Source organism: Mastomys coucha, unplaced genomic scaffold (genome assembly GCF_008632895.1).
Source record: "Mastomys coucha isolate ucsf_1 unplaced genomic scaffold, UCSF_Mcou_1 pScaffold13, whole genome shotgun sequence".
Taxonomy (NCBI): domain Eukaryota; kingdom Metazoa; phylum Chordata; class Mammalia; order Rodentia; family Muridae; genus Mastomys; species Mastomys coucha.
In genome coordinates, this window is record NW_022196895.1 from 48640255 (window position 1) to 48662093 (window position 21839).

The 21839-nt window shown below is 41.6% G+C and overlaps 1 protein-coding gene and 1 long non-coding RNA gene across 12 annotated transcripts in view; one reads left to right on the forward strand and one right to left on the reverse strand.

Moving 5' to 3' along the window:
- The window catches only part of Sncaip (synuclein alpha interacting protein), a 144838-nt gene that overhangs the window by 76355 nt on the left and 46644 nt on the right, over window positions 1–21839 (forward strand). For all 7 annotated transcript variants that reach the window (XM_031365679.1, XM_031365683.1, XM_031365680.1 and 4 more), the window contains one exon: window positions 7344–7416. In XM_031365679.1, the coding sequence (XP_031221539.1) occupies window positions 7344–7416 (73 nt within the window). The remainder of the gene's footprint in view (window positions 1–7343; window positions 7417–21839) is intronic.
- The window catches only part of LOC116087161, a 111266-nt gene continuing 100327 nt past the window's right edge, over window positions 10901–21839 (reverse strand). For 3 of the 5 annotated variants that reach the window (XR_004117276.1, XR_004117275.1, XR_004117278.1), the window contains 2 exons: window positions 16355–16505; window positions 10901–12337 (listed from right to left, as the gene is read on the reverse strand). This is a non-coding gene — a long non-coding RNA (uncharacterized LOC116087161). Of the gene's footprint in view, window positions 12338–14429; window positions 14600–16354; window positions 16506–21839 lie in introns of all 5 variants that reach the window. The other 2 variants (XR_004117277.1, XR_004117279.1) reach the window with 2 other exon arrangements.

Sequence of the window (21839 nt, forward strand, 5' to 3'; positions counted from 1 at the left end):
GTTGAACACTTACTGGACACCAGACAGGACTCCTGTGCTTTACAGTCTTAGCTCAGAGTCATCACGTTCCCACTCTTATTTGGTCATTGAAGTTACTTTGTTTTACCAATGGGATTAAAGCACTGAGATTACCAAGAAAATGTTGAAGTCTGGATCTAATGTGGGCAGTCTGCCTCCAGAAGCCACGTGTGTAGCAATCTCCTTGAAGGTGACTTCTGCTGGGCCTGGTGGACATCCCTAGACAGGTCACCTAGGGCTCTTGACATCCATGTCCACTCCTCACATAGGAGGGGATCTTTCAGCATTCTTATCAAACTCCCTTTCCAAATATTGACCTTCAAATGTTGTCCAGCCACATATTGTATCAATTACATTAATATTATAATACAGCAATCCCTGGTCTACTCTGAATACTGATCAAAAAGAGCTGGGTGAGTTTTTCTCTACCAACCATAAACAATATCTAGCATAAAAGGCATATAAGAATTTTGTTCTTCAGATTCAAATCTTGACAAATATAATAAAAAGAAGAAGCCATTGCAAAAAGCCATGTATATGCATGTGAGAATAGAATTGATTGCAGTAATTCTTGTTAATGGATCCTAATTGGTAACATGAAATGTAATTAGAGAGAGTGGGGCAGTTATGGGAAGATGTGAACTGTCTGCATGACTCTAGGGAGGGTAGTGGCAAAAACTGAGATATCAGTTAAGTCTCCTGATGAAATGTAGTGTTGAGCGGACTGTCCCACAGAAAGGACTAATCCTAAGTGAGGATAGGAAAAGTAAAGCTTCTACAAAAGAAACTGAACTAATTCTTTCTCTTCCTCCCTCCCCCTATCTCCTGCTCTCCTTTTCTCTCTGTGCACACAGTTTCTTTCTCTCTCTAACTCCTCCTCTCTCTCCCTCTGTACCCATAGCAACTCCCCTGGCCTCCTTCCTTGGGGTCAGTGAACTCACCCGACCAAGAGAAGCTTCCTAATAATCCAGCATTTAATATAATCTAAAAAGAAAGGAGGGAAAGAAGGAAGGAAGGAAGGAAGACAGGAAGGAAGGAAGAAAGAAGGGAAGAAAGGAAGAAAGAAGAAAGAAAAGAAAGAAAGAAAAGAAAAAAGAAAGAAAGAGAGAAAGGAAGGAAGAAAGGAAGGACGGAAGGAAGGAAGGGGAAGAAAAAAGAAACTAAAAAGAAGTTTTCAGAAATAAAGGGGAAAAAGAAGAAGGGCTAAAAAAGAGATCAGGAGTTTAGGGAATGAAAACAAAACCCATGAAAATGTTCACTGTAAATTTCAGTATCCACAGAGTTTTCCATCTAACACTCTTTGGTGGCCATACTAAGTACCACTCCATGAATCTACAACAGTAAATGAAGAGATAAAGAAACGGAGGCAAGAACCAAAGCAAGCCTTTCCTAGGAGGAGGCTGAGGAACCCAAGAACAGGAAAGCTGGTGGCCTGAGGGAGGCAGAGCATCCTAATCTGAGGGATGCTTATTCACTTTGTTGGGTCTGAGGAGGGCACCTGTGTTGAGAGAGTGACTGGGAAGCAGGGAACAGAGGCCCTGGCAGAGCAGGAGCCCTGAGAAAGGGGAGCAGAGGGTAGTGACACAGGAATGGACCTCTGTGCCATCTCTTCAGAGCTATGTGGAGTGAAGACATGCTTCTCCATTGGTAGGAGGCAGAACTTTGAAGAGGACAACATTAAAAAAAAAAAAAAGCAAATCTTAAGCTTAGAAAAATCTGTCTTTAGCTATGCAGCTGATTTTGCAAGCTGTTTTGCTTATGTAGAAGGCTGTGGTCCTGCCACATAGCTGCTTGAAGTACCTGTCTGAATGCCGGTATGCTCTTAGAAGCCGTGAATCTTGTGATGGTTTAAATGGACAGCTCATTTCCCATCATCCTCTCTGGAAATGTAATAGAACCTCGGTTATTAAAAAAAAAAATCTCTAGCTCGAAAATGTGCTTAGGATGTTCTTTCATTTTCTGTGGCTCATTACCACTTGCATGAGGTCTGCTTGCTCACCTAATTGTCTCCAGTTCACAGGACTGAAAAGGCCAAGGTTTTTCAGTCCTCAACAATAGCTAGGGCTGTCAGAGATTCCCATAGAGCAATGTAGAAGTCTTAGTCTGTCGTTCTGAATCCCATGCACGTTCAAACTGTTCTGTATGGCAAAGGGATAAAGCTGACTGCTGTGGCCTGACATGTAAGGTTGTCTGGCATCAAACAACTGCAGTGTCCACCCTCATCTACACACCCTATTGGGCAAGGAAAGAGTTGAGAGGTGTCCCACAAGGTAGAGAGGTAGGCTGACGATGCATTTTCAGCCCCAGCACATTCCTGCACCTCCCTTGTAGTCCTGATGTAGTAATGAAGATGAGGAAGGAACCTCACAGAAAACATGCTAGAAAGGTGAGACAAGCATTTTCCGAGCATTTATCAGTTTTCAAAATAACTCCAGCTTCCTTATCTCATGGAGGTACTTGTGTCCTACAGATAAGGAAACCAAGCTCCGGAGATATGAAACAATGTATCTGTCCAGAACCATAGAAATAATAAATGTTGGAGCCATGGTGTAATTTCAGGTCGTCTGGCTCCAAATCTTTGTCCCTTACATGAAAGGACAACTGCCAGCAGTCATGTTAATAGAATGAGAATTTTGTTCTTTTGAATGTGCTGTGACTGTATTGTTAGATTTATTACTATAGGTTTTTCTAAGGTTATTTTTATATAAATATTAACTGTTGTTATCATAGCTCCTAAATCCATGGGCTATCCAGAGGGATTCATTTAATACAGTTCAATAAGAGCCTAGTATCTTAGGTAACTAAAATATCTTCTACCACCTAAAGAAGCAATGAAAGCATTTCTATAAATATGGAGACAGGATGCCATGTGTATAATTAAGATGAACCTTCATGAAGTCTGATATATGTTGAATCATCTGGATGTCTTGTGAAAGGCCAATGGGTGGACCCAACATAAGCGGACCAGATTCAGTAGCTCTACAATGGCTCCCAAGAATCTATTTTCCAAGGAATTCCTGGAAGGCATGATGCTACTGGTCCAGAGAGCATGATTTGAATGCTGACATTCATTCTGTCTGGGAGAGTAAGATGGGATATTGTGGAGATGATGTCCAGGCAAGGCTGGAAGAATAAAAGAGCATCTTCCTATTGAAATGGGAGGGAGGAACGGCATTCTGGGTAGACAGTGTAGCATTCATAAAGACACAGGAAAACCAATAGGTGGGGGACTAGAAGACAGGAGGTGTTGACACAAAGAAAAGGTGAGGCTGACCTTATGCCATACTAAGGCCATGGTCTGTCCTACATACATCCTGCAGAGTCACTGAAGGATTTGAAACAGAGACATGCTCGAGAGAAATTTGAACTAAGGAAAAACTGATACATTCTGACAGCAGTATGAGTGCTCAGAACAAATTCCCACTAACTACCTAAACTTTAAAGCTTAAACATTACAGTATCATGTCTAGGATGTGCCCATGTTGATATTTCAGGCAGTTAATCACCCCTCTCTGCCGCATGTATATTCAAGTCAAAGAAAGTGTCCTATGCTCTTTTGCATGTGGCAACTGCTAGTTCTACCGAGGAAAGAGTCAAGGTAAAGATACTGCAGTCGTTCACTGAGGACAGAAAAGAGAAACATCAGTAAGGACTGACCTAGGGCTTCCTGGAGAAGGCAGAGTATATGCTGACTTTATGGGACAGCGGCACTTCATAGGAGAAGCATTGCAGACAAGAAGGACCCCAGGATTAAAGGACCAGAGGAAATAGACAGTGTTCTACAGGGTCATTGAAGCAGCTGGGGAAATTGGTCAGCCTTACCAGGAGTTCTTGAAACAGAGGGGTAGTAAAGATTTAATCAAAGGAACTGTTTCTCCAGCCATTAATCTCTGGAAGGATTCAAGAAAAGGAAGATGTTAGGAGAAAATCATAAAAGGAAAATAAACGCCTCTCAGATAACTGAAAGCCCTCTCTCCTCTGCATCACCCAAGGATAGATAACAACAGTATCTGGAGAACAGGCTACACAGTCTGGCTTGCAGGCTAAGCAGATGGAAGATGCATTGGCTGTGGTTTGTTCAGTCCAAAGTGGCAGGAGTTACTACCAGTAACAGCCCTGTGAATGAGTTAGGTTAGCCATCTGACAATTCCTTATAGAAGGCCATCTGTCCTGTGAATCAGGACATCAGTCTGGGAGCCTTCCATTCCAGCTCCCAGATGGTAGCACAATGCCCCCTTGTAAGAGAGACATGCTGGGTCATAGGCTCATGATCAAATGTGCAAGACTAAAAATGTGTGTTGCTTTTGTAAATCACAACAATTCCCGTGCATTTCCTCCAGCCACAGTGTAGCCATCTCTAAGTCACTCTATTGCATTAAGCCTTGCCTTGCAGTTTTGGTATATGCGGAAATAAGTCCTCAAATTACTTTCTTATTGGGTCTTTATTAAAAAAAAAATGAAAGATTTGTTGAATGCATAGACAATGTCACTGTTAAATATGACATTTCATGCATTCTGAGAATTCCCCCAAACTACATAATTTTCTAGCTGACACCAATGTTTTTCTATTCCCAGGAGTAGCTCATCACTCTGTCTTCAGGGTCATTACTTTTTAGTGGTTGCGGTGTAAAGAATTCAAATGTGTGCCTGCACACACACACACACACACACACACACACACACAATGTCCCTTTTCACCATGGGCAGAGTCACAGCCTTTATGTCACCCTCCCTGATTCTGTTTTCTTGTTTTGGTTTGATTGTTGGTCGGCTGCTTGATTGGTTTGCTTGGGGTTTTGTTGTTATTGTTGTTGCTGCTGCTGCTATTTTGTTTTAAGGCAGGATCTCCATGTGCCACACCCTGGCTGGTTTAGAACCCACTATAGAGAGAGATTAGCCTGCCTGTGAACTCAGATATTGCCTGCCTCTGCCACCCAAGAGCTAGGACTACAGTTGTGTGACCTCTTGCCTAGCTTCTGCTGTGATATTCTCTCTACACTTCAGCTAAGCAGGGAAAGCAAACCAAAGTTCACCTCCCTCTTCGCAGCCAAAGAGGGAGAGCTGGATCTGTGACTGATAAAGCTGAGATGTGAGTGAGTCTGGCTTTCAGGTGACAGGATGCGTGTGCCTGGGATGCAGACAGCAGTTCACCTGTTTTAAGGGACTGTGTATCTTTTAAACCCAACGAGAAAACCTTGCTCAATATACCTTTGCCCATATTTTAGTGTAATCAACCAATTTTCTCTTTTCTAAAATGTTGTCTTGGGGAGAAAGCCTAAAAGGGAGGGAGAAAGGTGGGGAAAGAAGGAGAGAGAGGGAGAGAGAGGGGAGAAGGGAGAGGGAGAGACCTGGGTTGAATGGCGGGGGCAGAAAACAGGAAAGATGGTGAGTCTTTACCGAAGGGCGTTTCATGGGGTACAGCGACCTTAACAAAGGCCTAATTTTAATTGAATTATAGATTGTGTAATTATATAACCTGTACCAGCTGGTTTCAAAAAGCTACCAGATTCCTTTGAGAGCTGGAGCTTGGTCAGGAATATAAGGTGCTTCATTACTACCAAGACGAACAAGATGAAGCTTCTCCATATAAATCATCCCTAAAACCCCTATACGTGTGCATGCACTCACACTCACACTCACACACACACACACACACACACACACACAAGCATAATGTAGCAGAAGGGAAAACTGTCTTGAGGTTCAGTTCTGATTTAAAAGCCCCACCTCCATCTGTATGTAACATATTTGCCAAAGCACCTGTAGTCTCCGAGGAATGGCTGCATAAACAGGACATTATTGCATCAGACAGGTAGGAATAATTTCTCTAATTAGTCTTCAGAGATTTCATTTTTCATTTAGAAATACTGGGAATTTAATTTGTTTGTGATAAGCGGTTGGCAAACCGACAATGGCTGCAAGCGCCTACTCCCTCTGTCTTGCTTTGGCTGGTGTTCTGTGGGAGCCTGGGAGGTCTATCTATCAACATCACCCCAACTGAAGTACCTTTGCATTGAAAAATGCGTTCTAATTATATAGTCTTCACTTGTGATGCTAGAATAATCCTAATGGCTTTCCCCTGGTCATTTTTCTTTTAGATTAAAGTTTTTTTTTTCTCAGTCGCCTCAGATTCTGCAGTGGAGAAGTAATTCATGATATGTGCCTGTTGTTCCTAGAGACACAGAGCAAAATATTTTTGAGCTAATTGTATTTTATGGATTAAAATGTGAGTGTGGCTGAAGATAGTCTCCGACTCAAGCTTTGATGAAAGGCCTCATTCTATTCTATTCTACTCATTCTCTTTATTTTGTTTGAAAACATCCCTCTCTCCAGACGGATTGATAGGGACGAAATGGAGACCCCATAAATCATGGCTATTGATTTACATTTGTTTTAGCTCTCCTGATTTTTTTGTGCCTCCAATGGCATAATTTGTTATCTTGATGGCCAGCCCTGGACTGATGTGGGGACAGAGACTAAACGGCAGTGTCTTTCCATCCGCACTCATCTGTCTCTGGAAGAGAAGAGCTTTCAAACAAACCTGTGCTCCTCTAGCTTTTTAAAACATAACTTCAGTATGTTTGCCACAGAGACTATAGGCACAATAAAATCTGCAGCACATGGTTACTGTTAGAACCTAAAAAAAAAAAGAAAAAGGAAAAGAAAGATGTGTTTAATTTATGTGCGTGAGGATATGCATTGCATGAGAGTACCTGGTAGCTGCAGAGACCAAAAGAGGGCTTTGGATTCCCTGCAACTGAAGCTCCAGATAGTTGTGGTCCACCATGAGGGTGCTGGCAAGTGAACCAGTCTCCTCTGCAAGAACAGTAAGTACCCTTAACCACGGATCCATCTATCCAGCCCTAGCTTTGGATTTTTGCATAGTATGGTCCAGCCCAGGCATGTCTTCTTTACCCTGGATGTTGAGGAAGCCAAGAGTTCTTCCTCCGGGCTTTCCTCTCGTGCAGCTAACTCTGAGGGTTGAGGAAACAAATAGTATTTTCTGGAAATATTCATGATTCAGTAATTCTGACATCTTCCAGTTAGGAATGATGAGAGATGGAATCTGTTGGATGTGCCTTACTCTGCCCATTAATAAGAGCGGCCAGGCTTCCTTCTAACCTGTGTATGCTGAAGTACTTGCAGGCAGAGCTTCTTCAGGGGCTGTCAGATTGCAATGGGGTCCACTTCCTGAATGTTCATCGTGTACTCAAGCCTTGTTCCTTGTGTTCCGTTGTATTTATTCATTTTTTGATGATTTGAATGAATGCTTTCATTTGAAATGTCTGTTTTACACCCTCTTTCTCCCCTCTCTTCTCATTCAGTATTCAGTCACATCTCTCAAGACCATCCCAGCACTGTGCAGAAGATGTGACTCACAAAATGAAGACAGATCAGGTAGGCCAGACCCCTCACTTCTCTGGTCCCCCAGGGTTGAGAAGACCCTAGAAAGCAGATTCCCTGGCTTTGGTTGCCCTTGAATTCTGCTGCTTTCTCCTGATGGTCTCTCTGCTCCCTGGCACCTTCAACAAACAGATGTAGGCTCATCTATAGGAACAGGAGGTCCTAACAAGGACCTGGCTGTGTATAAATCGACGACACAGATCCTCTTGATATCTTCAAACTGTAGTATTGACAGTGATTTGCTGAAAACTCAAGAAAGCAGTGGTGGCAAAACATAATGATGCAGGCGCCAACGAAAAAATGCTGGATGCATTTTCTACCCATATGGCAATGACCAAAGTGAGGGATGGTGCTTTGCCAAAGTCTGAAACCCTATCAGGATGTGACATGCTAGAATCTGCAATAAGGCATACTATAACAGTTAAGATGAAAGCAAGGCGCTGGAGTTTAATAGTGTAAACTAAACAGAGAATTATGGCAGAAAGATGAAAACCAGCTGGCTGGCCTTCTCTCTTTGCCCCATCCCCCGACTGAAAAAACATACATTTAGTGTTTTTCTCCCTGTAAATCAAATTAAATCACTCTGATTTTCTCTCTGTGATGGGCAAAAATGAAAATAAAAAGTATATTGATGGGGATGATATTAAACTATTGAATGGTGTTCATTATTTTGTTCTACATAATTACTCAAAGGCGTCACCATTAACCTTGCCAAACTGAACCTCTCCTAATAGGCACACCAGGCTGGAGAAACATGTTTGGCAGGAGACTTAAGATAATCCTTAAATTGTGCACATGATGTTTAAAAATAAATAGAAGTATCTTTCCAATACAGCTACTAGAATTCTGAATTTCCAACTGAGAAGACTTGGAAAACTAACTTTCTCCACTGGACCATTTATTTTGCTTTGACATTTTGCTTAGAAGAGACAGCAAACAATGTGTGTACGGGTTTGTTTATTTCTATGAGAGTGTGTGTGTGTGAGTGTGAGTGTGAGTGTGAGTGAGTGTGTGAGTGTGTGTGAATGTGTATGGGAGTGTGTGTGTGTGTGAGTGTGAGCGTGTGTGTGTGTGTGTGGAGAGTCTCTGTGTGTGAGTGTATGTGTGTGTATGAGTGTGTGTGTGTGAGTGTGTGTGAGAGTGTGTGTGAGAGTGTGAGTGTGTATGAGTGTGTGTGAGTGTGAATGTGAGTGTGTGAGAGAGTGTGTGTGTGAGTGTGTGAGTATGTATGTGTGAGTGTGTATTGTATGTGTGTGTGTGGAGAGAGTGTCTGTGAGTGAGTGTATGTGTGTGTGAGTATGAGTGTGTGAGTGTGTGAGTGAGTGTGTGAGTGTGTATGAGTGTGTGTGTGAGTGTATGTGAGTGTGTGTGTGTGTGTGTGTGTGTGTTGGTAATATATGAAAGTGAGTCAGAAACATCACAGGATTTAACTTTAAATTCAAATGAAATTTTTCTTTTGCTCTAAACTATTGAAAAAAATAGAACAGAAACTTGGGAGGCAATGGGATAAAGGGCATTGTGGGGCATGACGGTTGAAGGGAGGTAGCGGTGGATGAATGTGATCTAAATATAGTCTGTAAATAAATAAAATTTTCAAAGAATGCACAAATATCATTTTTAAAAAGGCACAAGTTTATGCTAATTTGGACAAGGGGGTTTTGGCTTTAATGCCCTTAAGGATTTATCTCCTTAAAGCACCAATATTGTTCAAAATATGAAGAATGATTGTGCTCAGAGGCACTGGAGCAACCTCAGAGTCCAAAGACTCAGGTTCCAGTTAGAATCCAGCCGTGTATTAGTTACGTGACCTTGACCCTGTAAGTAATCATCTGTAAACAAAGGAGAAGCTGCTACTAATCATTGGAGGCTACGTTAAGGGTCAAATCCCATACTTTATCAGTAGGCACTTTGCAGATGGAAGACTTCTCTTTCATTCTTTAATTGGAGGTGTGGAGTGAGAGACAAGCAAGAGCAAGCCCTTCATTGGTGCTAAATTAAGTGCTCCTGACATACTGTGTAAGTGCTTATAGTTACTATAAGCACTTACACAGTAGGTTGTTCATGCTGTAGATATGCAAGCCTAAGGACAGAACAACCAAATACCTTGCTCAGAATCACACGGTACTTAAGCTCTGGAACTGGACTCGCCCCAGCAAGTCAGTCTGTAGATGCTGTCTTCTTTTGCATGACATATGCTACCTCCACACACGGACCAAGAAGCAACAATGTCACCTTAATGTTTTCAAAATGCTTCAAGTCAGCATGTCCACCTATTAAATGGTAAATTTCTTTTCTCTATTAAATAGCTACTCTTACCAAATTAAGGGAACAGAGGGTTTTATCCTGGGTCTGCTTTATTCTGTCCTCCTAGGGTCTTTTGACTTATAGCACTTTCCTCCTGTGGTGAAAGACACACCCAGCATGGGTTTGGGACTCTAGCAGGAGCAAAGGCCCAGCCAGCCAGTGCTCCTGGCAGTCAACAATAACTAGATTTGATAGGAAGCAAAAGAAAAGAGATCTAGATGGGATCTCTCTCTCTCTCTCTCTCTCTTTCTTCCCCTCTCTCTTACATGCACACATGCATGCGCACACACACATACACAATATGAAGGATCATTGAGAGGCTTGGAAACCAAATTCTAATAGACAAAGAATAATCCTAACAAAAGAGCAAAAGGACAAGTTCACGGGTGCACAGTGTCACTGCAACTATAGGCTTATCGCAGATGTCTATAGGCTTATCTGTGGACTTACAGCACTGGGTAAAGTTTCCAGACCCAGTTTGTAAAAGAATGGAGTCTTTCTCAGTCATTTCTCAATAGCCACATGTAGAACTAACCCTTCCACTCGGTCTTTCTTTGGTCAACCATGAAGCAGCTTCTTTATAAATGCTAGCGAATATCTACCTTTTCACACAGGCAGCAGCAGAAATTACTGTGGCCACCGAGAAAAGTGCACATTGTCTTTAGAATGGAGCGTTCCACTGGGAAAGTCTCCCAAAAGCCTCTGCCATTTGAAACACACTCTGTTATTTCTCATTAATCAAATTTACTAGCCATTTTCTGTTTGGGGTAGATTGTCAGATGTTCACATCTATCTCTGTGCTAAAGAAGTCCTTCAGCAAATGTTCCCACTTGGTCGTTGCATTAATTCAATCAACAATGTGTGTTGAGTGTTCTTTGATCTAAGCACAGAGAACATGGCAAACAAACGAACAAACATAAAGCAATATAGAAGTTCCTGTGTTCATGAAGCTTATATCTGTATGAGGTGATAGTCAGAGGATCAGAGGACACACAAGCCTACAAGTAGGCAAGAGAATAAGAAGACAACATGGGCCGTGTGATAGTCTCTCAATCTGTGGGTCAAGACCACTTTGGGGTCTAAATACCCTTTCCCAAGGGTCATATAACAGATATCCTGTATATCAGACATTTACACTATGATTTGTAACAGCAGGAAAATTACAGTTATGAAGTAGCAACAAAATAGTTTTATGGTTGGGGGGTCACCACAACACAAAAGAATTAAAGGGTCGCAGCATTAGGAAGGTTGAAAACCACTCTGATAGAACAACTTGTGGGACTTTGGTGGGGAGAGTGTTTAGGAGCCCAGGGAGTATATTAGTTACTTTCCTTATTGCTGAGACAAAATACTTGACAACTTCAAAGGGTAGGATATTTTGGTTCTCAGTTTGAGTGCACAGTCCACCATGACACGGAAGTCGGGCAGCTGATCACGTGATATCCGCCAACAGGAAGTAGGGAGAGATGACTGTGGGTGCGCAACTTTGCTGCTCATTTTCACTCATTCCAGGACCTCGGCCCGGGGCATGGTGCCAACCCACAGAAATGATGAGTCTTCCGACCTTAATTAACCTAACATGGAAACTCCCTCACAGTTGTGCCAGAGGTTAGCTCCCAGATTAGCCTAAATCACATCAACTTGTCAACTGAGAATCTTAGAGGGACCCAGCCATGTGAAAGGCAGCAGAGAGGGCTGAAAACGAAGGCTTGAGCAATGCCCACTCCTTCCTCTAAATTTAGCAATTACGATGATGAAGCATGGAGGGAAGAAAATCAGTGTGGCTGTTAAATGGTGATCAAACTAAGAAACAGCTGGAGAGGATAGGAGATGGTGAGGCCAGACTCCATAGGGAGCACCGTTTACGGTATAGCAGGAATTCCAGATTTTGTAAAATCCTCTCACAGTCTGACCATCATTTCCTCAAAGGGCCTGGGACCAGAATGCTTCGGAATGTGGAGTTTTCTATATTTTAGTTGTGTTTTAGTTCTTGTTTTTCAGGCAGCCTGAAGCACTTCCGCCTGTTTTTTGAGTGTTCTGCTGTGGATAATGGTAGTCTTGGATATAGCCATTCAAGCACTCAACAGACATGGCCCAAGGCTCATCTCCCTGCATCCCTGCACCTGGGTCGGCTTGCACCGTATGCTGCTGGCTGGCAACTGCCACAGTGCTGTCAGCAGCTTCTGAGTCGTGCTTTAACTCCTTCTCCCAGCTCAATACAACCTGAGAGTCCATCCCAGAACGTTCTTCTTTTTTAGCCAAAGGACTCAGTTCTTACAGGACTCTTGTTTTGTTTTGTTTTTCCCTAATAGGAATAATACAGTAAGAGACTATTCCTTCAATGCACTCACTACACAATGGCTAGGCTTCAATTTTTGTGAGCAAGGGAAGTTGAAAAAGAAGGCAGTGTGACGAAGATAAGCAGGAGGTAGGAAGGAGGCAACTTAGTGAGGAGTGTGAAGCTCAAGAACATCTTCTACCTGTGGTGGGCTGCAGCCATGAGGTGCTACTTAGAGATTCCTGATTGCAAGCATTGTTCCAAGTCTTCTGTTCCAAGACATTTATCTTCTCCACAAAATAATTCTGATGTAGGACCAGTATGACGTCCATTCTATTAATGAGGAGAAAGACTTGTAATTAATAATTTGCCCCAAATCCTTGACTCTAAAACCAGCTCCTCTGTCTCTGGGGCCCCTGTGAATCTGAGTCAACTGAGGGATAATTTAGTTTAAGGAACCTTGGATATCAAGCAGTGTAAGTCAAGGGTTAGCAAGGGACGTTGGTGTGAAATGTTCACATCTAATAAGGGAAATAATTGGTGGAATTTCCTGCCCAATATCTGCAACTCGAAGCCAGTGAGTGTTAGCTCTACAGTTGTCTTCAAATGAGCATAGAAATGCATAATGACAACATATGGTATTCAAAAAAAATATCCAATTTCATTGACTTGGAGTTTTTTTAAGTTAATTAGATATCCAAATACACATTTGTTTCAAATCCATGCTGCTATAAATGTCCTGTGATTCTTTCAAAATAGGTATCTGCTAATCTCACTGTAAACTTCCCTTGTGCAGGGAGGCAAATAAATACTAATTCAGCTTTGCAGCTGAGAACTTAAATGTACTCAGGTTAGAAACCTTGTTTATGCAACAGTGATAAAAATGCATCCAATAGCTCTAAAAAAATAGATTGTGAAAGACTTCCAATGATCAGATAATATGACATCAAATAAAGGAAATTCTTCATTCCAAAACTTGGTTTCTTGTAAAAAGTCATTTGTATGTATTTTAAAACTTTGCAAATTTGCTATATTTTTAGACCCTGTTTCTGCAAAATTTTGTGACAAACCCCAAAGCTATAAAAACAAACACTTACACCGTGTTTGAATATTTTCAAGTTTAGCCATCACCTAAAATAATAAATTGGCATCAAATGTATCCTGTAGACATTGCTATGACATAGTTAATGTTGCTAAATATATAAACCTCCTGTTTTCAATTTATATTAAGGTTTAATGTACAAGCATGAAAGAGAAAGTTAGCTTGGCAGTTTTAATTTTAAAAAGTCTGCAGATTAATCCATTTCCCATGATGTCACATAAAATAGACTTCAAAAGAATAAAGGAACTGATTTTCTAAACTCTCAATCAAAAAAAATCACATTGGGGGCTGGAATGAAGGCTTAGTGGTTAAGAATGACTTCTCTTGCAAAGGACTTGAGTTCAGTGCCCAGCACTCACTTTGGACTGCTTAGAGTGGTCCATGACTCCGGCTCTAAAGGATTTGATGACCTCTTTTGGCCTCTGTAAGCAACTGTACTCATATGCACATGCTCTCCCCACAGACGCTCAAGCATATACATGATTTTAAAAATAAAATAAATCTTTGAATAAACAGGAAATGAACACTTTCAGATGATACAGCTCAAAATATTTTTTTAAATCTCAGCTTATTTAATAACAGTAAAACCTTGTAAGCAAGTGAGTGTTCTTCACCTCAAATAATTGTTTTAGCGAGGCATGGTTATAATTCAAGGACTCAGGAGGCTGAGGTAAGGGATCATTACTTTAGAGTCACCCTGGGCTTCACAGTGAGACTCTTTAAACAAACAAACAAATAAACAAATTTTTTCTTTCTTTAATAATAGTATAATTATAAACAAAATATTTATAATCATAAATAGAAAATTATAAGCATGGTATGATATGATCTATCATTTTAAAACATATGAAAATTAAATAAAACTATAATTAACCTTGCCATTAAAACAAATGTATTTTTTCAAGTTTTTTTCCCTCAGACTCTTTTGTGCAATTGTATTATAAGGACAATTTCACCTGATGCTTTTTTTTGTTGTTGCTAAAGAGTTTGCATGCATGCCAACATTGTAAGTGGACCACAGAATGTTCCTGTAAAAGTGGAGCTGCCGCCACTGTCCAAATCACTTAGCTTATTTTTATTGGAGTCTAAGGACCTCCTATCCACCAAACTGGCCATTAGAGGAAAGTCTTGGTAGAAATGAACACAGGGAAATAAGAATCAAGGAATGACAGGAAAGCAGAGGGACAAAGAAAATCAGTGGGCAGGCAAGGAGGAACGGGAATGAAAGCACAGAGAAGACAAGCTGTGCACATGCAGAAATCCTCTTAAAGGAGTGTGGCCCTGCAGAGACTTTCTTCTGAGGAGGCGCAACACCCACCGCACCTTCCTAACCCAGTGCAAAGGGAGTCGGGAGATGTGTGTGTCGGGAGATGTTCTTTGTAAGCTTCAGCATATCTCTGGCATCCTCCACTTCTACTCTTTTGTCCAGTGTTAGAAGCTGTCTGTCTTTCCGTCTCAATCTGTGTCTGCATACTGCTTCTGCTCTGTGTCTCCTGTAAAAGGGGGAAGGGATTGGGAATGGAAGTATAACTCAGTTGGCAGAGTGCTTGCCTTGCATGTATGAAGTTCTGGGTTCTATCCTTGCAAAATAAAACAAGCATGGTAGTGCAAGCTTGTAATGCCAGCTAACACTTGGGGAGTAGAGGTTCAAGCAAGCCTGCGGTATGTGAAGCTCTGAGGTGTCCCTCCCTGAGACAGAGGGAGGAGAGAGAATCAGTCATCTAAGAAGTAGGTAGTAGAATCCTAGAATCTCATAGTTGAAGGACCTACCGCTCTTGGCATCTGCTCAACTTGGCCCTCTCCTCTCAGTGTGGTACAGGACCAATACAAGCACTTGCAGCATCACCCCAGGCTTTCAACTGCAGGCTTTCAAGCCTCACCCCAGACCCACATTCTGAACTTACAGTGTACAAACTTGGTCCCAGGCTATCTATTTATGCATTCAAATTTAAGAAACGTTTACCTAAGTCACTTAGAATTCAGCCCATTGTTCTTAACTGAACACAACAGTCTCCTCAAAAATTACTTGTCTACCATGCATGTCCCTCCCTTGGTCATGAACTGTACAATGGGAATTCTTGTGTGGCCATGGGAGACATAGAATACTTTGCTGCTGGACCAGCAAGCTTTCCTGATGCCATTCCTCCAGCCTTTGGCTTTCTTACCACATCAACCATTCAAAAAATCAGGCGCTCTTATAGGGTTTCACCAGCAAAGAAACCTTAGGTCCCTATACCTGACTCCCTAGACCATTAATATATAAAGTGAGCCACATACGTAACTATATTTTTTTTCTAGTAGCCTCATGGACCACATTCCACTAAAGAGATGAGTTAATGTAACAATGTTTTGTTCAACTCAATATCTTAAAACTATTATCATTTAGACACATGCCACCAACTACTTATTAAGTACTTCATAACCAAAGATTTCCAGATGAGACAGTGAAGGTCTGAATTATTCCAGCACCCCCACAACAAACCATATTATATCCTAACTCCCTATACATTTTCTCCTCTTAAGTTTTTTGAGGATTCCTTCTTTCTTCTCCCTTTGTGTGTGTGAATATAGGGAGAGCCCAGAGCCGTGCTGAGGACTGAAAGCAGGGCCTTCCACACGCTAGGCTCTTGCTCTGCTGCTAGGTTTTGCCTCCAACCCTCCTTTTCTTTATATTTTGAGTCAAAGTCTAAATTACACAAGCTGACCTTGAACTCATTCTGCAGTCCCAACAGTCCTTGGAATTAACCTGCTTTAAAGAGTTACGGGAAAACCACATCTCTAGTTCTCTACATCCATTTTTGCCTTTAGCGTCTCCTGTATGAGTTGCCTCACTATAGAGGACATCATTGCCTCCTTCCATGAAATCTATGGACACTTTGGTGAGCTCACCACTCTTAGCCTCATGGAAGTATTTGAACCTATTGGCCACTGTTACCTCCCTCCTGTTTTCCTTCGTAACATGGTGACAGCCCCTTATTCTCCTTTACAAATCCAGGGCCACCCTCTATCCTTTTTGTCTCCTCGTCTCTCCTATCCTTCATTTCAGGTCCCCTCTACCTGCTACCATTAATTTCCAGCTTCCTTTCCAACAACCCACTCAGTATCTATATTAGATGTCTCACAGAATTTAAAAAAAAAAATCCTTGATGTACAACATGTTTCTCAGAGGAACACACACAGAGACACACACACATACACCTCTAGGCATGCACCTCGTTAAGTAGCTCTTGGGTTACCAGGAAACTCACTGTGTTGCTGAGGGTTGAGTTTTCTTTCTCGGTTGTTTCCCACTTCATTCTACTAATAAGTGCTGGGTCCTCTATGTCCAAAGAATGTCTTTGTGCTCTGAGGAGTGTCCAACTAGGCTGTCTTCAGTGGATGATAACTACAAATTCAGATCTACACAAAATCATAAGCTTAAGACATTATGGGAAGGGTATGAATTTTTTAAAAAATATTATATATAGGTGGAATCTAAGGGGAGGCCATTAGATTATGAGAGAGACCTGCTGAATGGAATTAGTGCCCTTTTGAAAGAGCCTGGTGTATTAACCCTAAATGGCCTTTCTTGTTTTCATCTCAAGCATTCACTGTGGGTCTTTCTGCTTCAGCAATGAGAGATATGAATCTGCAGATCCTCTGCTGCTTTACGACTCTGAAAATGTACTATCTTCTACCCAGATTGTCACAAATTACCTGTTCTCTCTTACTTCCCCATTCTCAGATATTTGGCTTTATCTACTCTGCATTAGTTTTAAATATTACCTCCTACATGGGCTTTCTCATCTGTTCTATGCCCTTGTACCCTGGCTTATTTCCATAAAAAGCACTTGCCTTTTGTTACATTTTATTCTTCTCTACTCTGGCATTATTATTGTCTAAAAAATGGTGTGTCTATTTCATTCTCCCCTGCATGGAGGATAAAGGAATACTGTGCATGGAAGACATTTGGCAAATGCTTACTTAGAAATGGGTCTGGAAAGGACACTTAGCACTCTGTCTGTCACCGACTAGCTATCACATTCCTGAACACTCTTTGTCATGTCCTTGTATCTCTTGATCATATTCAAAAGGGATCAACAGCTTTAGCCAGGAATGAATTGGCAGATGGATAAATAGATTCTCAGTAGTAAGATAAATATAAATTTATATTTTAACACTCCCAATAATAAACAAGGTAGAGAGTCTGCTCATCTATCTTTAGAAGAGTTATTAAAAACCATTTCCCTAACTCTGTTCCCAAACTGTAGTGTGATACTAGAGGGCTTTCCAAATGTAGGAAGAGCTCATGTTGGGGTTTTCACTAAAGGGACTCTGAAATGACTCCAAACATGCTTTGCCTTGGTTGCTGGGATTCTATGACCTACATGTAACCCAAATAGAGAGACGGTAAATTGTCTGTTTAGGGAGTCATTGAAGTTTTGATGGAATGGTCCTCTGGTGCTATGGAAAGTTAGGATCAAGCAACTTTCTTCCTGACTGAGAAATCAGAATGCTACATTATTTTCCACATAATACTTAAAATTCCCTGAGTTCCCATTTATTTCCAAGTGAGAATGCATAGGAATTACCCATCCATCTTCATGACCTGTTATGAAAAGATCTCTGATGAAATCATGCACTCGCCTGTGCTCAGAAATACAGAAAGTCTGACATGGCTGTATTGGCAGCTTTAAAGTGTTCAAGGCACAGGAAAATCCCAAAGAAGAGACCATTTTGTGAAATCCAGAAAACACATTTTCATCTCCTTTCACTTGTTATAATAATGTCTATGAAGTCCATACTGACATAGCTAGTTAGTTTCTAAATGAGGACACACGGACATACACACACACACACACACACACACACACACACACATGCACGCACACACATTCCTCTACTTACCTACATTACCCGCTTACCTGCTCTGTCTGCCCTCGCCTCTCTTACCCAGGGGTAGCCATAACTCCCTGTTTTGTTCTTGCTGTGGACCAGCACTGTCAAACATCACACCTTCAGTTAAAAGAGGTTAGTGTGTGTATGTGTGTGTGTGTACACATGTGCACACACGCATGCGCACATGCGTGCACACATGTAGAAAGTATGTTCAGCTTACTCCAAAGCCGTCTTTTGAAGTGTCTCAGCTTGATGAGCCTTTTCACTAGCCATCTGCTATGTCTCTCTGTACAGTTCCACAGACTGAAGGAGAGAGGGGTAGGAGAGAGTGAACCTAGTACATGCGCCTGGAGTGAACACAAAACTTAATCCACTAGCAAGGTTTTATACTAATGTCATGATGAAGGACAGCATACTTTTTGCATGACAGAATAACTCTCTGAAAAATGTGTGTTTTCTTCAGGCCTACCAATTACCGTTCTGTGGAAACTGTACTTCGGAAGCCTAAACTTGTCCAAATATTGAGTCTGACTTCATGATAGAGTATGCCTCTTCAGTAAAGATATGTCTCTTCTACCCAGGCTTATGGGACTTGAGTGAGTCAGTGAGTTTTCTCAGAACAAAGAAACATACAGAGATAGTCGGCTGAGTTATCTGAGCACGTCTGCAGAGCCACGGACAGAGCTGAGCATCATAGAACATGACCCTGACATGTTCAATAACAGCTGCTTGGTATCCGTAGCCTTTTAAAGAAGGTTGAAAACCTAAATCGATGACATTTTCCTTGCAGCGTGTGAACAGTCTAACATGAATAGATCCATGAGTGGAATATTTATAGGGATGAAGTCATACGTACTTCCCCTTCAACCTCAGGATGCCCTCAGTCAGGAGTCTGTGATGTCAGTGAAAAGGATGAGCCAGCAACCCCACTGAACATTCCAGAAACACGTGTTCCTTTTATACACATCACTCCTTCCATCATAATGTCCTGACACAATTCTCTGGGGCCAGAGTTCACTCAGCCATCCCTTGGATCAGGTTTCAGACTAATCCGTAGGACAGCACAGATCACCCCAGCAAGTACTTCTCACTCCAGTTCATACCCTTCTTCACATGGTCGTGAGATAATGGGAGCCACCTGTCTTCACTTCTTATACGACATGGGTCTGCTACAGACTTCATGTGACCAGTGGCAAGGAAACTCATGACTCTAGCATTAACAATCCCAGTTGTTCATAATTTCTGTCCCATTGGGGTGAAGACAAAAGGAAAGTGGGCAGAGCTAGAAACATGCTTGCCTAGGATGTACCAAGCCCTAGGTTTGATCCCCAGCACCACATAAACGGAACATTTTGTTGATTTGTCATTTCAACAATCAAGAAGTAAAGGCAGTTGCATCAGAAGCACAAGGCTATCCTTGGCTACAAAGAAAGTGCAAGGATAGCCTGGGCTACATGAGACCTTATACTTAAAGAACAAAGACTAAAGGAAATAGAATGCTGGAGAATACATAGGGTGTATCCCTAAAGCAGCCTACATTAAGGCTGCAATGGATATATAGTTTGTTATTTATACTTAAAGAAATTAAGATAAATTTGACCAGATTGCTTCCCATGGAAAGTAGAATCCATTTCACTTGACATAATCCTTTCTTTCTCTTCTCGCTGTCACATGCTTATTTTATAATATGGGCACAGGTCTCCATATTTAGAAATAAAATAAATGGGCATTTTAGGAGCCAGCATTGGTGTTTAGTCTTAAAAGTTGGGTCTACCATGGCAACAGCAAACGGTCCATTATCTTCTTAAACAGAACAATTTATCAAGCCTAGGAGCCAGAGAATTATGTGTCAGCAATCGTCTCGGCCTCATAATTATAAATTGAGGGGGATTTGGTAAAATGCATGAATCCAAAAGAATTATAGTGTTTCATTGTGAGTCAGAATAGGAATCAAGAACCCTGTTATTTGTACACATTCTACATCATCAGAGATATTTAGAGTGGGTCAGATCTTCGCAATGATACTGTCTAACCTTGTTATTTTCCAGATGAGGACATTCAAGTAAAGAACTTTTTTGTGGGTTGGGGGAGTTCTAGCCAGGGTTTCTCTGTGAAGCCCTGGATGGCCTGGAACTCACTCTGTAGGCCAGACTAGCCTTGAACTCATAAATCTACCAGCCTCTGCCTCCTGAGTGCTGGAATTAAAGGTGCCACCACCACCACCCAACAAGAACTTATTAACAGAGTACATTAAAGTACATCACTATGCAGCATACCTTCTAGTTGTCTGAGCCACTTCAACAACTATCTTTCAAATTCTCACCTCAGTTTAAAAGCAAAAGCAAAATATGGACTCATTATAACCAGACTTATTTCTTGTATTTTGCATTTCTTAGTTCAATGTATTCCTTCCTTCCTCCTTCTCTTGGCTCCCTCATGGAAAGATTAAGTCACCAAACCCCATTGTCTTTGAGGAGCCATGCTGGGCAGTGAGCTGATTACAAGCAAAGGGCGCTTCTTAAGAAATCTGCGTCCTTGAAGCACCCTCAGGATAAAGTGAGACTCCAGACTTTCTGCAGATGTGGTCAATAATTATCTGGGAACTGAAAGGCAGAGAGTAGCTATTCCACAGGAGAGTAGGCAGAAGTGGCTCGCTGGGGAAACACTGGCTGGCTGTCTCCGATGTGATGAGCATGAGTGTCAGTCAGGGACAACAGCAAAGATTTTATAGGAAAGGCAGAATAGGCCCGAAGGCAAAAGCACTGGTAGATAGCCATGAATCCAGAAAGTTGATTTAGCATTAGTGGAGAGTGGGGCAGGGCAGGGGGTGGGGGAATCATGAATGCTGAGAAAAGAAGGTAAATAATAAAGTGAATAAAAAAAAAACACTATTATATGTCTTGCTTAAGATTTGGTTGTGAACAAAGAAGCCAGTGTCCACAAACTTTGTAACTTAAGTGACATTTTACATCATGTGTATATCCCAAAATCCTCCTGTTAATTGATTGCTTACAAAAGCCACTGACCCTGAAGCCTACAATCAGTTTATTAAGGGATACTCTATGTTTTGGGAAGAAAGTAAACTCAATTACCAAAGTAAGATTCCTTAAGTGAATGAGGAGGAGTAAGAAAAGGCTGAACACTGAATGGTTCTCTTACACCGTGAGTGAGATGTGTTTATCATGAGTCCTGGGGTGTGTCTGACACAGTGGGGTATGCATCCCATACCCAGGACAATATCATTTTAGGAAGTATGGAATACTTAAGGTTTGGCAGCTAATGTGACAAATTGGACCTTACCCAAGGAGGAATTAAATGGGGTAAAAAGAGAGACCAATGAGAGAAAAGAAATTAGTTAGTGGTGGTTGTGGAAAAAGATTCCAGTGTAGCCCAGTGAGGGTATGTAAAAGGAAGAGCCCAAATTTAGGAAAGATTTAGGATAGAGCCACAAGATGGTATCAGAAGGATGTGGGGTAGAGGTCAAGGGAACAAATGATAGACAATATCCTTGGGGGTGAGTGACTTGGGGAGCTATATAAATGACCCTGTGGTTGTGTAAGCCAGGATTAAGAGGATTGGGGGAGGGGAGGAATTGAGGAAGGAGAGGAAGGGAACCAGACAGAGGTGTAGCAAGTCAGAGCCTTGGATTAGGATACAAAGCCAACCAGGGAGCCTTGCATACTCTAGATCCATGCTAATTCTTGTTGGGAAAATGTCTGGCTTTTGATGGTTATGGGATAACTGAAATTTTCTTGCTGGTTCTCACAGCATCTCAGACACCAGCTAGATTATAGGAGACCATTCTGTCCATAAATCACCATCATAAACATTCACCTTGCTGCTGATGCCTTTAGA